The sequence below is a fragment of the Micropterus salmoides genome, unplaced genomic scaffold (assembly GCF_014851395.1).
Source record: "Micropterus salmoides isolate LMB-PRFRI ecotype aquatic unplaced genomic scaffold, ASM1485139v1 Ms_hic_scaffold_10, whole genome shotgun sequence".
Lineage (NCBI taxonomy): Eukaryota > Metazoa > Chordata > Actinopteri > Centrarchiformes > Centrarchidae > Micropterus > Micropterus salmoides.
Window position 1 is genome coordinate 5,251,298 of NW_024040041.1, and position 17,714 is coordinate 5,269,011.

A 17,714-nucleotide genomic window follows, 5' to 3' on the forward strand; every position below is an offset into this window, starting at 1 on the left:
AAAGCAACCCAGAATGCCTGAAAGCTGCTTTTATTATAACTTTATTAAATCAGAAAAACTCTTTTTCCAAGAGTGTCCTGGCCAAGGCAGGCAGTACAACAACTGCACATTTAAGATGGAAATAAATAATCAGTTACATGGTCATAAAATATCAAAATGTTCTTAAATACTCACCACAATTCAGCAACACCTGAATTTTGTGTGTCCCTTTACATAAATAATTTCCAAAATTAATTGGTGTAGAAAAACACCAGAATAACATGATAAGATAAGAAAACCTTTATTTTTCCCACTGTTGGGAATTTGCGGTTTGCAACAGCAAAGACAAGAGCAGAGTGTACAAGTAGCATTAACAAGTGTCGTAGCATAAAAAAGAAGTACCATTCTTACAGTAAATAAAAACAAAGTTACTGTACGTTAAATAAGACTAAACAGACTATGCCTTATACAGTACAGTCTCCTGCAGCATGAATAAATACTGGTAATATAAAAGTGTTGCAGAAGGGCAATGCACATAAGTCAGATATAGCAAACTGTATTATACAATAATTGCACATGAATTAGTAAAATTGCACAAATGAAAATTATGCACAGATGTAATAATGGCACATGGGATATATTGCACAGAATCAACGGTGTTCATAGTACAGTCTGATTGCCGCTGGAAGGAAAGATTAGCAGTATCTCTCCTTCACACAGGGGGGATGGAGCAGCCTGTCACTGAAACTGCTCTCGGCTGACAGGGTGTTGTGCAGGGGGTGTGACTCATGGTCCAGCATAGCTGTCAGTTTAGTCAGGACCCTTCTGTCTCCCACCTCCCTCACTGAGTCCAGAGGACAGTCCAGGACAGAGCTAGATTTCCTGATTACCTTGTCCAGCTTTTTTCTGTCCCTCTCAGTGATGCTGCTGCTCCAGCAGACCACAGCGTAGAGGATGGCTGACGCGACCACAGAGTCATAAAAAGTCTTTAGCAGGGGCCCGGTCACTCCAAAGGACCTCAGTCTCCTCAGGAAGTACAGCCTGCTCTGACCCCTTGTACAGAGCATCTGTGTTGTGAGTCCAGGCCAGTTTGTTGTTCAGGTGAACACCCAGGTACTTATAAGTGTTCACTCTCTCAATGACCATTCCCTGGATGTTCACCGGAGGGGGGAGGGCAGACCACCGTCCGCGAAAATCGACCGCCATCTCCTTGGTCTTCCCCGCGTTGATCAGGAGGTGATTTCGCTGACACCGGTCCACAAAGTTCTGTGTCAGTCCTCTGTACTCTGCGTCGTCATCATCAACGATGATGAGTCGTCAGAGAACTTCTGCAGAACACAGCTGTCCGTGTTGTGTCTGAAGTCTGCCGTGTAGAGGGTGAAGAGGAAGGGGGCCAGGGCGAGGGCACGATGCTGCAGGATGATGACAGTGTCCTCTACTCCGATGTTGGGCCTGTAGGCAAACTGCAGCGGGTCCATGGAGGGGCCCACTGTGGAGCAGAGGTGTTGCAGGACCAGTCTCTCCGGCGTCTTCATCAGGTGTGATGTAAGAGCCACCGGCCTGTAGCTGTTGGGGTCTTTAGGGTGCGATGGTTTTGGCACCGGTACCACACAGGAGGTCTTCCACAGCTGTGGTACCACTTCCAGCTTCAGGCTCAGTATGAAGATCCTCTCCATAACTCCACACAGCTGGTCTGCGCAGGACTTCAGGAGCCTGGAGCTGATGCCATCACAGTGTATGCCTCCTTGATGTTGGCAAAAAACAAGTCCAATGTTTTATTGTCTCTGGTGGCGCAGGTGACATACTGGGTGTATGTGGGCAGCACAGATGAGGGAGAAGCATGGTTAAAATCTCCAGAGATCAGGAAGAGGGCCTGTGGGTGCTGTGTCTGGAGCCTGCTGGTGACTGAGTGCAGGACGTCCGTTGCTGTGACAGAGGGACAGAGGCTGATGCACACCACCAGACCTCCTCCCTCCATTATGTGTCCAGCATGCATTTATTTGTTTCATGTGCTGCTGTGTACACAATGAAAATGCTGTGAATGTTCAACTGATTAAATACAGTACATTCCTAAAGAGCATTCTCCTCCCCACCGAACCTCCTCCATCTTCAGCTCGGTGCGTAACACGCTTCAGTCTCCACAAAACTGCACGTTCACCGATGCTAAGCTAATGATCCGACCTACGGGCCACACTGCTCTCTGAGAAAGACAGTGGGAGGGCCTTTGCTGCGCTATTCAAACCACTGGGAAAGAAGCCGATGTCCCACTTCACTCTCCTGGTGGCATCCGAGCGAGACGGTAGTAGGACCTGGGCTTCCTCATTACTAGCCGGATGTCTGGCCCGCACAACAGGTTGCCTACATCGCCTGGCAGCCGAATGAAGGGCTGCTGCCATGGCGGTGACACAATGCAGCAATGCGAGGAAACTCTGCGTTCCCCGTGCACTCACAACAGTATCAACGGGAACACTGCTAGCTCACTGACAGTGTGTGTGTGTTCCTAAAACACACAGCCACATTGTCGACATATGCTCAACCGAACCAGCACAGCGTTCAGCTGACTAGCTGCGATGGTACGAGTCAAGCTAACGCCAATCTAGGTCAGATATAGCCGTAGAGACGCAACCAGACAACATGTCTCTTCCAGCGGTGCGGCCTGTGGAACTTTATCACAGTGAACAGTGGCTCATTCTCCCAGCAGCAGCTCGCTGCAGTGGAGGGGAGGATTTCCTGTCCTGACTCGGCTTCACTCGGCGTTTCCACATGCTGATGATCAGGAAAATGCTGGAGCCAGTGCAGCCTGGCAACTGGTTCACCGCCATTGACCTGAAAGACGCCTATTTCATGTTGAGGTGATGCAGTAACAGGGAATTTCTAGGCTTCTCCTCTCAGGGGGTAGCCTACAAATACATTAGGCTCCCCGTCAACTACTCGCTAGCCCCCCACACACTCAGCAGATGCATCACACTGCAATCGTTGTGCGAGAAGGGCATGAGGGTTCCTTTCCATTCATGACCTCATGGTCATGGAGAGATTGAAGCCTTGAGTGATCTCCACACAGCCCAGTTGATTTTGCACCTCAACAGCCTGGGGTTGCGATCAATTGGGAAGAGAGTTCCCCCCAGCCGCTACAGCGAACTGAGTATCTGGGGATTGTGCTCAACTACAACACTCCTAGAGTGTATCTGTGCGCTTGGTGGTCCACAGGCTGCAGCAGGGGACAGCTGCGGCAGCGCTGTCAGTGATGCTGCTGTTGGGATTGCTCCACACACTGGACCTCAAGAGGCAAAGGTGATGCATGGTGACCCCCCCCCCCCCCCTTCCTTTCAACTCTAGTGCAGGAGGACCTGCGATTCTGGGGGTCTCTCACTGTTTGGCAGCGTGGGTGCTGCTTGGCACGGTGTCTTCATCCGTATCAGTCTTCATAGATGAGTCTCTCAATGGATGGGGAGGGACCTGCCAGGAGAGTGCAGTGAGTGTTGTGATGTTGTGGCCACACACCACACATCCACGGTCCACTCCGCTGTGTTTCTAGTTTGGTGGTGCATTTCCTCCAGCGCATACATCAACAGACAGGGCGAAGTCCAATCCATGGCTCTGTTGGCGCTGGCAGGGAACCTGTAGACGTGTGCATCAGAACACCTGCTGTCTCTTAAAGCCCTTCATGTCCCAGGCTTGGAGAACGACTGTGGCTGACCTCATGTTGAGGGCTGGCCTCCAACCGAGCGGGTGGAGACTGCACAACAATGTGGTTCAGCAGATCTGAGCTCGCTTCGGGAGAGCGGTAGTAGATCTTTTTGCCAACACCCACTGCCTGCTGTGGTTCTCAATTCAGCCACAGGACCACCCACCCTTGGGATGGACACGTTACACATGTGCAATTGCCAGAAGGGCTGCTGTTTGCGTCCCGTTTCTCTTTCCTGCAAGGTCTGATGGAGAAGGGGCTGTCGCGCTGCAGCTATCTCTCCTGTCACAGGGGGTTTGATGACAGAACAGTCTTCACCCACTCCCTCGTGATGCGCTTTCTGCAGGGTGTGAGAAGACAGCGACTGGTATCGTGTCTCTCGTCGCCTCAGTAGGACTTGCTGCTCATGTTGGTGGCTCTAATATCTGCACCTTATGAGCCCCTGGAGCAGTCCTGCTATCTCTTGTACAGCCCTGCGCCTTGCTCTCACCTCTGCTAAGAAGGTGAGTGAGCTGTGTGCCTGTTGGTTCAACCTAGCTGCATGCTGGTTCTTGGTGTCCACAGTGCAGCCAGATTGAGACAACACACCTCCTGAAGTCCACGATCATCTCCACAGTTTTGAGTGTGTTAAGCTGCAGGTTGTTCTGACCGCACCAGAGAGCCAGCTGATCAACCTCCCGTCTGTAGGCCGACTCATCACCGTCCCGGATGAGGCCGATGACCGTTGTGTCATCATCAAACTTCAGGAGTTTGACAGATGGGTCCCCTGAGGTGCAGTCGTTGGTGTAGACGGAGAAGAGCAGTGGGGAGAGCACACACCCCTGGGGGGCGCCAGTGCTGATAGTCCGGGTGCTGGATGTGATGTTTCCCAGCCTCACCTGCTGACTCCTGTCAGTCAGGAAGTCTGTGATCCACTGACAGGTGGAGGCTGGCACAGTGAGCTGGGTGAGTTTGGTGCTGAGGATGTCCGGGATGATGGTGTTGAACACCGAGCCGAAGTCCACGAACAGGATCCTAGCATATCCCTGCAGGGGGTCCAGCAAGGGGCCTGTAATGTCCTTCAGGTGGGCCAACACCAGTCTTTCAAAGGACTTCATGACCACAGATGTCAGGGCGACAGGCCTGTAGCCATTTAGTCCAGAGATGGAGGATTTTTTGGGGACCGGGATGATTGTGGAGCGTTTGAAGCAGGAGGGAACTTCACACAGCTCCAGTGATCTGTTGAAGATCTGTGTGAAGATGGGGGTCAGCTGGTCTACACAGATTTTCAGGCAGGATGGAGACACACCGTCTGGGCCACCAGCCTTCCAGATCTTCTGCCTTTGGAAGAGGTGGCTCACGTCCTCTTCACAGATCTTGAGTGCAGGTGAGGGATCAGAGAACAGGCCTGTAACTCCAGCTTTGACTCGTTGGTCCATCTTTTCACACTCTTTACAACAGGTTTAGCAGATTTCAGTCGCTGCTTGTATGTTGGAATAAGATGAACCAGACAGTGATCAGTTAGTCCCAAGGCTGCGCGGGGGACAGAGTGATATGCATCCTTTAATGTTGTGTAGCAGTGGTCCAGTGTGTTAGTGTCCCTGGTGGGACACTTAATATGCTGTCTGTACTTTGTTTCATGACTGAGGTTTGCTTTGTTAAAGTCACCAAGAACAATGAGCAGGGAGTCTGGATGTTTTTTCTCCACTTTAGTTATCTGGTCGGCCAGGTGGCCTCACTAACACAGGCCTGAGGTGGAATATAAACAGCAACCAGAACAAACGAGGAAAAGTCCTGTGGTGAATAAAACGGTTTACAGATCATAAATAATGTCTCTAAATCCCGGTAGGTGAAGTGCGCTGTCCAGGATTTGGTGAAACAGAGGGCAGCAGATCTGCGAAAGTCCGAGTTAGTTCTGTTAAGGAGAAGCAGTTCATCCATTTTGAGAGCGGATATTCGTGAATATCGTGAATTGAAGGGAGCGCAGTGGGAAAACCCCGCTGTCTCAGTTTAACCAGCATGCCTGCTCGTTTTCCCCTACACCGTTTTCCGAAGGATCCCAAACAGAGCTGCCGCTCCTCCAACTAATAACTCCGGGAAAGTTCCAGGTTCGTTAAGGAGCGGTGGAATAGTAAGAGCAGTTGAAAGTCCAATATTTAAGATCTCTTCTCTGGTAAATGTAACCAGAGAGGGACTGCAGAAAACAGAGTTGATAAACAAAAACACGAAAGGCACTACGGAGCGTAATCCAGAGGCTGCCGTCTGCGGCGCCATCTTGATAGTACACCTCAAACACTACCTGCTCTGGAGCAGTGTAACCCCAAACCCTGCTTTGTAGTACAAATGTCAGAAAGCCTCGCATTTCTCATCACTATCATCATCCTCATCTTCCCCTAACTAATCACTGAGCTAATCATTGAATCTGAGTTTTTGATCATTCTCTGTGGGTTTGTTGTTACTAGCAACCATTTTCACATTGTCCACACATTCTGTATTTGAAATATAAAAACACTGTTTACTTCAGGCTCATGTTGCAGCAAATTACTCCATACATTCTCATGTATGTATTATGTCATCTGGATGTTGTGGTTTTGGGTTTTGTTGAGTTGTACATCCTCTTCTGTTTAAGTATCTATATTTAATTTATCCCTGTCTCTGTGTTTTTGTTATTGTGTTATTTATTCTTCATTTCCTGTTTAACTGTGTTAGTTTCCTTCCCTCTTGTTTATGTTCTCTTCACTTCCTGTCTCTGGCTTTCCAGTTTGTTCCTCCTCCGAAAAAAATAGTAGTTAAATAAGCTATATTTTCAACATAAAACACATAAATTTAACATTTTCCATTTAGAACAACATTTTCAGTACATTTAAATTCTGAATGTGTTTTTAAAAAAAACAAAGATATCCCCCAACATAAATACAATATACTATATAACATTTACCTAAACCTAAAACCCTAAAACCACACAAGTCTATAATTTTTAATATTTTTAATAATGTTCCTGATACTTTTTTATTGTGTTTTATTCTTTCAAACGCTTAAAATAAAACATTATACATCAGTACATTTAATAATTATGTTTGACAGCTAGCCTGGCTCCAATAATTAATTCATTTTTTCCCATTTCCAGACTTTGTGTGGAGCTAATCCACAACTGTCAGTAGTTCATAATAACAAAAGAAGCTAAGTTTGGTTGTAGCCAGTAAATTAATTTAATATAAAGATCAAGCGCAGTAAATATTTAAGATCTTAATATATTATGTGGAGAATTAAACATCTACATGAATTACTTTTGCACACTTTGCACACATTAAGCTTGATAATCCTCGAGTCATATTTGCTGTTGGGCTCATATTGACCACATATAATGAGGCTGCAACTTGCAATATAGCAATCCAGCCTTGACTGTACAAAAATACTGCACGTACAACTGTTTTACATAAACCAGAATAACATTATATCAAAATTGTTGTCCACAGACAGAGGAAAAATTGCACAATGCTTTTATATAAAAAATGTCCAGGAGTCATAAGAGACAAAACTGGCTCTTTGTCAGATGACAAAATACAAACATACTTTTCCCAAAAATAACCAGACTAAGAATTTGGGAGCAACACTGCTGGCTCTGTGAGGCTGCTGTGAGCTAAATGCTAACCACAGCACACTAACATGCTGATGTTTAGCTGGTATAATGTTACTTTGTTAACATGCACTAATTAGCTTAGTACAGCTGTTGTTGATGGGAATGTCATTATAGGTTCAATGCCAGGACCGGAGGGCTCTATGCGCGGGTGATTAAAACTGCTCAGATGATCAATGGTACCCATCTCCCGAGAATCAGTGATATCGGTGAGCTGAGGTGCCTACGCAGAGCCCAAAGGATACTAAAGGACAGTACCCACCCAGCCACAGCCTGTTGGAAGAGATCTAGAAGTTTCTGCTGTCGCACCACCAGACTGCAGAGCAGCTCTTCCCCCCAAAGCTATCAGACTCTTAAACTCTAATTCATCCTCAGCACTGCTCCTTTGATCATTGAATATTGTTTATTTCTGTTTACCATTTTTACAACTGCTTCTGTGTTAATGTATGTTGTTTGCTACATAGCAGAAGGGAGTTACAAAGCTCAATTTCATTATAAATGTAAATGCTCCGTACTTGTATAGCGCCTTTCTAGTCTTTTTCGACCACTCAAAGCGCTTTTACACTACATCTGCATTCACCAGTCACACACATTCATACACAGAGCCTAAGTGCTCAAACGGAAACTAACATTCACACTCACTCATACACGGCGGAATAGCCGCCAGGGGCAATTCGGGGTTCAGTATCTTGCCCAAGGACACTTCGACACGCAACCAGGGGGAGCCAGGGATTGAACCGCCGACCTTTCGATTAACGGCCAACCCGCTCTACCTCCTGAGCCCTTATATTATATTATATAACCTGATATATTGTGACAATAAATGTACCTACCTACCTATTAGTTTAGCAGGCTGCTAGCGTTGCAAAACATTTTAGAGTGTTTAACAGTGCTGCGAGCCCTCAGAGGTCAGAATCAGTTTTTGGTCTCAGCCCCTGGACGTCAAAGAAAGATGATATGCATGTGTTTTGCACAGAGTTTATATCTAACAGGCCACACCTACAATAACTTGGCAACACTAGGAAGTTACAGGCATATCGGACAGATTTGTTTTTTGACTTATCTAATTTATTAAAATATTATAAACAAATTAGATCTATAGCAGTGGATGGTAGTTCATGTAGGTAAATGCCAAACCTAAGAATCTAGAAACCAACTGACTGATCCTTTAGGTGTTCTATTCCTACATTTACATTATGCCATATTTAAATCCTCATTTTCCCCATAAATGTCCACTGTTTGTTCAACAAATGGCTGGGTTACATTTACATAGTCATCTTCATCATCATCACTGCTTTGGTTTACATTTACATAGTCATCTTCATCATCACTGCTTTCTCCTTCTCTGTTGTCATTTACACCGAAACAGACCACTGTGGCCTTTATAGAATTTGCACTGGGGCCCGCTTCCTCATAATCATGATCTTCATCACTCTCCTCTTCTTCCCCGCTTGTTGCTTCCTCTTTGAGTTTCCCCTTGGTGTATACTGAATCAACATTCACATAGTCCTGCTCATCCTCCTCCTCCTCATCATCTTCATAATCGTTACTGCCTCTGACAGACACTGAAACACAAGCATCAGGACAAAATGTTTCATGATTATCAGAATCAAATTAAAACACACATATTGGATGGAAGTGTATTTTGAGAAAATGAAAAACAAAACAGAAACTTTCTAATGTCATGTACTATGTGTCCTGGTGAGCACACACATTGAGTTTGGAAGATGGTTCCAGGCTGCTTGGCTCGCCGTCTTCTCTTGACAACCAGACAAACCACCAAGACCAGCAGGAGCAGCAGCAGACCCCCACCTGCTACTGAGGAGATCAGCGGCAACAAAGGCACTAGGAGAGAAAACACGTTTTGGGTCGCCTGCCTTTACATGCACATGAAGGTTAATGACATCCTCTTCTTAATCCGTAAGGTTTAACATAGAGATGGCCCACCCTTTGCAGCTATAATGCTGTCCACAAAGTTTAGGAATGTGTTTTTGACAATTCTTCTAGAAGTGCATTTGTGAGGTCAGGCACAGATGTTGGACAAGAAGGCCTGGCTCGCAGTCTCTGCTCTAATTCATCCCAAAGGTGTTCTGTCGTGTTGGGGTCAGGACTCTGTGCAGGCCAGTCAAGTTCTCCACGTCAAACTCGCTCATCCATGTCTTTATGGACCTTGCTTTGTGCACTGGTGGCAGTCATGTTGGAACAGGAAGTGGCCAAACTGTTTCCACAAAGCTGGGAGCATGACATTAACAGTTCCTTTCACTGGAACTAAGGGGACTGAAGAAATGTGACAGAGCAGCCCTCACCCTAAGACCCACACATGCGCACAATTAAGGTTATGGATTATAGGGTATTATTTGTTGGAAACACATCTAGTTTATTCAGGATCGATTTATCAGACAATATGAGCTAATTGCATGTAAATTGGTATCTGCGTTTATAACAGCCAAGACAAATCTTTCTATTATGTCATGAGTGTTGCATAGTTTCACCAGAAGGCGCTCTGCAACTCCCCTGTTGATTGCAGCCCCACAAATCCACCACAAAACAAAACAATCAGCTGACCAGAGTCTCGGTCAGTATTCAGACCCAACAACAGAGTTCACGATGAGTCAGTAATTTGTCACGTGAAATACATTACTTAAATAATAAAAATAGCACTCGTCACTTCTACTATTAGCCCAAATAAGCCTGACAACACTCATGACCACACCGACCCGTCCGTTTTTCATTGACCTCTCCCGGTTTCCTCCCGGGTCACAGCAGTGTGTTTAATGTTACGGTAGTTGGGTGGTGGAGGCTACACTGCTGACAAACGTGGTTGTGGATTTATTTCTGAAACAGTGCGGCAGTTCTAGCAAAGTCCCATCATTTCTCTCTAGTTCATCACTGACTTACTGATTTACTTAAATATTCTCTAATATCGCTTACAACAGCTAACGCTGCCCATTGCTAAATCAAATTAGCCAAAAACCTAGTTAATGCAATGTTTATTAGTGGATGAGCATCAATGAGCGGTTAAATTATAGCATTTAAAAAGCATTTCTTTTTCACTTTAATAGCCTATCGGCATCTGCCCCCAGAAACCCATATGATCAACACCTGTAACGTTATACATCCACCTTCATACAGGATTTACACCACATGATTGCAACAATGCTTTCCTGGACCACAATCTCAATACATTTCCCTGCTTACTGTAAATCACATCATGCAAGCACATACTGCCTCACCTCTAATCCAATTCTATGAATCAGATTCTTCCATAATTCACACACAAACACACAGTAATGTAGCTATGTAACATACATGTGACGTATATGACATAAGTTAACTTATGTCATATACATCACATATATGCTACATAGCTACATTACGCAATTACATACTTATTTTGCAAACCATTATCTTTTTCTAAAACGAGCTAAGTATTTTTGTTGCCTAAAGCTAACCAAGTATTACTTATAATTACTATACATGTATTTGTTTATTATGACGCTGACTGACCCTGAGACGTCACATGTTACGCTGGGTCTGAGACTCTTACAATGTCTGACGAGAAGAATATATTTGTCTGGACATGAAAAAAATACTTTAGAAGAGGCTCGATGTAGAGTGGAGGCTAGAAGATAACGGTATGTCAGCCCATAGGCTGCATTTTCCAATGCCTAAATAATCCGTACTGAATGTCTTACAGTAGCTTTAGCCACACTGGTATGAAATATGCTACACCTGCTAACATGTTAAAGCGCTTAATGCAATTAGCATCACAACTTTTGTAAACTGCATAAAATTGGTATAGTATTAGTCGTATAACATAGTATATTATTATGTTTTATTATTAAAGTCAATGATAAAGTTAATAATTTTAATGGGACAAGGGTCTTCTTCAGTTTAAGCCATTATTACAATGAGCAACAGGTGGCAGTAGCGCTCATGCAGTGGGAGTGGATTCTAGGCACTGTCCAGAAGGAGAGAGGGCTGAGAAACAGCCAAAGAGGAAAAGGTCTGAACAGTCCTCTGGTCAGTCACTGTATTTTTGTAAAAGCTATTTCAAATAACTAAGGGGAGTAATTGTTAGGCGGTTGAGTTCCAATATCAACAATCTCTCTGTACAATCGCTTACTATCTCATATACAGCAACAAAACTTAACACTACCTTTTAAAACTCCATCAGCAACATTTTGAGCTCAGAAACAAAACTGACAATAAACTAGAAAACCGACTGAAAGAGAATAATCACATCAAGCATTTTCCTCTGGTAACATAATGCATTGATCAAAATTCAATAAACATTTATTTAAAACTTTGTATTCAGATCTCCACACTCCTTATCATCACTCTACACCAGAAGATTTTCTCAGGAACGTCTCCCTACCAAAACTAGCCACAACCCAATTATCTTTTTAAAATTACTTCTCATCTTATCTACAGTTCCAGCAGTCCTAACATTGTGAAAGACCCCATGCTATACTCCAGTGTAGCCAGTCAAGGGCCACCACTGTGATGGCTTGTTCATTACAACCATACCTTGTTATTACCAATACATTCAACTGAAAGAAAGCATCAATAGATAAGACAATAGATACTGGTACCTTTGATAGTCAAACTCCTCCACAATATGAAAACTGACCTAACTGAAGCCATCACAAATATATAAACTCTTATAGACACAGTGCTGTCTCTTTTAACAGACAAATGGACAGCTGATTTAAACATCTAACATTAATTGGCAAAGCATATTAAATAACACATTTGTTTCATATAATCAGCTTCCAAACAGTTACTAAATAGACCTTGCCAAGAGATTGTTTAGACAAATTTTGTTTCCAAGGTCAAGAATGATGTGCTAATGTGCAAACAGAATTTATAAAATATAGCAACAGTTAGTTTAAATTCTCCATTCTACTTACTTTTGATGACAACAATAATTGGTGCAGCCGTGGGAGAAGTGTATTTCCGTGTAGACCATGTGACTTCATACACACAGCTGTAGTTGCCCTGGTGTTCGTACTCAGCAGCAGGGAAGTTAAAGGAGGCTGAGTGGTTGACTGCTGGCTTGGGGTCAGTGATGTTGGAGCCAGAGAAGATGAGGAAGAAAACACCAGTGGGATAGTGGGAGGAAGTGGAGCAGGTGAAGACAAAGCTGTCCCCCCTGGTGACCTCTGAACCTCTGTTAGGAGACGTCAGGGAGATGCTGGGCGGCTGCAGACTCACTGGGTAAAAAAGGACAAAGAGAGTCCAAATGTTTCCAGCAAAAACACACCACAGAAATGTTTGACCAGAAAACCAATTTCTTTCCCACAATATATTTAATGTTTAAATTTAACTGTATTTTTTTATCTCCCACCATGATGTTGTAAATACTCTTATTAAGGAATCTACAGTACCAGAAATGTCTGAAATCTCTGAATTTGATTGATTGAACGTTATATTTCAAGATACTGGGCTATATTTTATTATTATTTCACAGTGCATCGCTGAGAATAAATTGTTCGGAAAACCACCCCTGTGCTGTTGTGTTGTTTTGTTTGAAATTTAACTGTGTTGTAAATAAAATTAAGACTAGGTCACCTAGCTGTTGTTGTGACCATTTTGAGGTTGTTTTCACCTAGCTCATTGGGCGCCATTTCTATTATTATTATATTTCTAAAATGTCATGTAGCCAATGCAGCGCTACAAAGATCTCAGTTATTATGGACCTTAATGGACCAGTCTGATGTTTGTGGGGGTGTGTGTGCTTATTTTGTAGCATCAGGATGTAATTTGCTCGTGATTTAGTCAAGATAAACACAGTGGCTGTCACGACTTCAGCAGGTTCACTCTCCCTGACATTACAGACCCTTTCACTCCCTGCTGCCCTGCATTTCCCTTCACCTGACCTTTTCACTCATTCACATCTTATTTCTGATATAGTGAAAAGTGAAGTTAAAGGTTAGTTCAAAGCAGGTGCTAGTTGTTACACCACCGCAAAATTGTGGCAAAGATTTAATGGTCTCACCATATTACTGTACTTTTTTCTTTTTTTAAATTAATGCAATGCTACTCTCTACTTATTTGTTGTGTTTACATTATATTTATTTGTCTTACCAGTAACAGAGAGTCTGACAGAGTCACTTAAAGGGGAGCTGAAGTTTCGTCTTGAAACACTTGTCTGATACTGACACTGGTACGATCCTTCGTTATCAAAGTTCACTTTAGGTATAATGAAGGTAGCAGAGTTGGTACTTGATGTTTTGGTCGTTCTGAATGAGCCTGAGGTCTGCTGCAGGAGGAATGTTCCACCTAAATGCTGAGTTGAGATCAAACAAGTGATGCTGACGTCCTGACCCCAGGTAACCTCACCAGCAGGATTCATGGAGATGTTGGGCTTTGGAAGTCTCACTGAAAAACAACACAATATTAGAGCAGTAAATGGACTGACTTTGAGTTACACGTTTTTCTGCTTTTATAGTTCGCTAAATTTTATTTATGCCCAAGGAATAGTTCACCATTAAGGGAAATAAGCCTTTTAAGTTTTTCGTTCCCCTCTGGTTGCCTTCAGTAAGTTACTGCTGTTTCCTGGTTTCCAGTCTTTATGCTAAGCTACACTGACTAGCTGCTGGCTGTGGCTTCATATTTAAAGGACAGCTATGAGATGAGGATCAGTCTTATCTAACTCTCAATATAAGAACAAAATTGTTTATTTCCCAACATGTTGAACTATTTATTTAAACAAGTGAATGAAACAGATTCATTTCCTTACCAGTAACAGAGAGTCTGACAGAGTCACTTAAAGGGGAGCTGACTTTTTCACTTGAAACACTTGTCTGATACTGACACTGGTACGATCCTTCGTTATCAAAGTTCACTTTAGGTATAATGAAGGTAGCAGAGTTGGTACTTGATGTTTGGGTCTTTCTGAATGAGCCTGAGGTCTGCTGCAGGAGGAATGTTCCACCTAAATGCTGAGTTGAGATGGAACAAGTGATGCTGACGTCCTGACCCCAGGTAACCTCACCAGCAGGATTCATGGAGATGCTGGGCTTTGGAAGACTTACTGAAAAAACAACACTATAATATTAATGAATTTGTTTAGATATTTGACTTTGCCTGTCTTTTTTCAATAAGCATGTAGTAGACACGTCACTTCACACCGCACAGAAACACTGTTGCAGGCAGGTGCAAACTGATGCACATAGACACCTGGGTTGGGCGCAGGTCAGACACTGCCTGGCTTTGGTGACCAAGCATCTCTGTTACAGATGGAAATTAAATTAATGTTACAGAGAGAGAGAGAGAGAGAGAGAGAGAGAGAGAGAGAGAGAGAAGGGGAACAGAAATGTATTCATGTAATGTAATTCAATTTAATTCAATGGAGCGTATTAATGCAAACTACTAAAAGTGACAAGCAGAGTGTTGCTGGGACTCAAACAAAGTCTTCAAAAAATTTGGGAAAACACTGTGAAATATAGTGGTGTTATTTATTACGCCGGTCTGCCAAGGTGCAAACAGTGAAGATATAGTGCAAAAAGAAAAGACAACTGACAACAAATAAACAAATAGAATACTCTATATGTTGACAAAATAATTTGGAAAGGGGAGTTCTTCAATAACTCAACACATGTTTGGACACAAAAACAATGTGCTACCCAATCTGGCAGTCCACTAGCTGTTACTTCCTCTGTAACCAAGCCAAGACTCACTTCAAAGGGCCCAAGGCCGGCACTTTTAAAGCCCGTAGCCCCGCCCACTAGGCTTGAAAATACCATAAACCCATTTTTATACCAGATAAAAGATGTACATCTTTTTATATTCAATATATTTTTCATACATATCTCCACATAAATTTTCCTTCAAGTCATTTGCCAAAAAACCTTATTTTTTCTCAATTGCTTGAACACTATAACCAGTCTATTGAACTAAAACTTAACTCCATTATTCAAAAAGCACGCCCATTTCTCTAAACTCTACAAACAAATCCTTTCATTTCTCATTGCCTATCGTTGAGAAAATACTAACATTCAATATTGTTCACTCAATCAGCACAGGTTGAGCTCGATTAGCACACAGCTACCCAGGTGGAAACACAAACACGATAACACGCCAATCAGAAGCTTCAATAGAAAGATAAAAGGGCCAGAGTCAGTTCATTCAGTTTAGGAACAATGGATCTAGAGAAATCTGAAGGAAGACAGAGAGAGGACACCAGAGAGGAGGAGGAGGAGGAGGAGTAAGAAGAGCAATATGGAGAGAAGGAAGAGCTAAAGGAAGAGGAACAGTAGGAGTTGAAAGAGGAAATGGAATAGGAGGACGATAAGGAGGTGGAGGAGGAGGAGAACAATAAGGAATTTCTTCACAAATTTTCTAGCTTTTTATTATTGTTTGTGCCCAACTTTGACAACATTTTCATCCTTGGTTATTTTAACATTCATGTCTGTTGCCCTTCAAAGTCGGTTAAAGTTGGTTAGCCAGTTTCTGCAACTCGTGGACATACACATCATCTGGTTTTATCATTAGGTTTTGTTGAGCTGGATGATACTATCTTATCTGATCATAAACCTGTCATCTTTCCTGCCTCACTCTCATGTCCTTTACCAAAACCTAAAATGCCAGATCGCTATGTTCCGGCACTTAATTACTCCACAGCTAGGCTATTCTCTGATGCCTTTATGACTTCGCCTTTTGCTAAACTTACAGAGACATGGGCAAAGAGGCACTAGTCACTCTGTTTAATACCACTGTCACAGACATCCTTGACACCATTGCCCCACTCAAGCTTAAGAGATCCAAAGTCAAAGCTCAGCCTTGGCTTAATAGTGAGACCCGTGCCCTTAGGCAGGAATGCAGGAAGGCAGAGAGGAACTGAAAAAGAATAAACTGCAAGTGTCCTACGAAATATTGAGAAACCGCATAACATCTTACCAATGCCTGGTCAAAGTCTCAAAAGCAAAGTATTTCTCTCATATCATTGCTAGAAATGCACACAGCCCTAAGACCTTGTTCAGTGTAATAACACTACACTAAACTATGCTACTGCACTCCCTGATGCTACCTCTGAAATTACAGAGAAGTTCTTGAGGTTTATTATTGATAAGGTTGACATCATTAGATCATAGTCCCATGCCCTGTCTCTTTAAATTATTTTCAGCTTGTGGCCTTTTCTGAACTGATCGATATAGCCTCACTCATGAAGCCTACTTTTGCTCCTACAGACACTGTCCCCTCGCGTCTTTTAAAAGAGATTTTAGATGTTGTTGCTCCTAGCCTTTTGTCTATAATAAATAGCTCTCTTATAAATGGAATTTTTCCATCCACTTTTAAACATGCTGTGGTTCAGCCTCTTATTAAAAAACTCAATCTTGACCCTATGGATTTTAATAATTTTAGGAAAAAATTTAGGAACTAGGTAACAATTCAAAATATATAAATATGATAGAATATAATGCAGTGAGACTCTCGGGCATTCTTTATTGTGCTTAAATATGTTTTACCTGTAGTCAAGTAATTTAATATCATCCCTGCTGAGTCAACACACATGATTTAGTCTTCCCTCCTCGTTTGTGTCTTTTGTAAGTATATTCTTTAAATGTGAGTGTTGCACCTTTTCACCAAAACGAAACTAACCTGTGATCAGGCACACAAATCCACACACGTTAACTTCAGCTCATCTGATAAAGTGCAGCTCACAGTCCCAAACAGAGCAAGGCTGCGCCTCAGTTTTTGACATTACATTTTTATATAAATACTCTTCGAGTCACATTACATCATTAAGTGGGTCCACTTAACGGCACTTGCTGGTGTCGCATCAGGTCTTGGACGCTGGACGAAGTTGCTTTCAGGGCAAGTCCAACATTATATATAAATGTGTTACATAACAAGGCGTTCACGGTGTATTCTTTAGAGAAATTAGAGAAGTGAACGCCATGTGTTGATTGTTGGTTTGTCTTTCTAGTTTAGTTAGCTAAGGTAACTTGGTTGTAGTTAGCCAGGTGTAGTTAGCTAGTGTAGTTATTGCAGAAATTTAGCTAACAGAGGGTCTTCATTTTATTTTTTAGTTTCTCCTCTTGGTTTAGTGTGCTGTTCATTTTCATTATGGCATTTATGCGTGCGGTGTTGGAGAACAGATGACAGAAAATGCGTCGCACTTTCACCTGCCACCGTCTTATAATACAGTCTGCAACATGCATTTTACTGAGGGCCGTTTTACCGATGCATCGTCGGAGGGACCCCCCACACCCCCGCGGTAAAGTAAGCGCACCATAAACGTAGTGTGAGTTCTCATGTACAGTGCGGACCATCGCCTGTATGATTAATAACAGCTGATGCCAGACAGTACAATGTACTAAACTTTACAGTGTAGTGATGTTAACACAGCATTTCATTTGTGAACACTCCAGCCGGTCAGTTTTTGGTTGTCATGGTAATGTATTACGTCCGATTATTAACCACACC

At 43.0% G+C, this 17,714-nt stretch overlaps 1 protein-coding gene across 1 annotated transcript in view; it reads right to left on the reverse strand.

Annotated features, from left to right (window-relative positions):
- Positions 1–8,061: 8,061 nt before the first annotated feature.
- Positions 8,062–17,714, reverse strand: part of LOC119896419 (immunoglobulin superfamily member 1-like) — a 71,794-nt gene continuing 62,141 nt past the window's right edge. The window contains exons 6-10 of the mRNA XM_038709847.1: positions 14,026–14,319; positions 13,371–13,664; positions 12,194–12,496; positions 8,994–9,125; positions 8,062–8,845 (exon numbers count right to left, since the gene is read on the reverse strand). Of these exons, the coding sequence (XP_038565775.1) occupies positions 8,475–8,845; positions 8,994–9,125; positions 12,194–12,496; positions 13,371–13,664; positions 14,026–14,319 (1,394 nt within the window). The 3' untranslated portion in view covers positions 8,062–8,474. The remainder of the gene's footprint in view (positions 8,846–8,993; positions 9,126–12,193; positions 12,497–13,370; positions 13,665–14,025; positions 14,320–17,714) is intronic.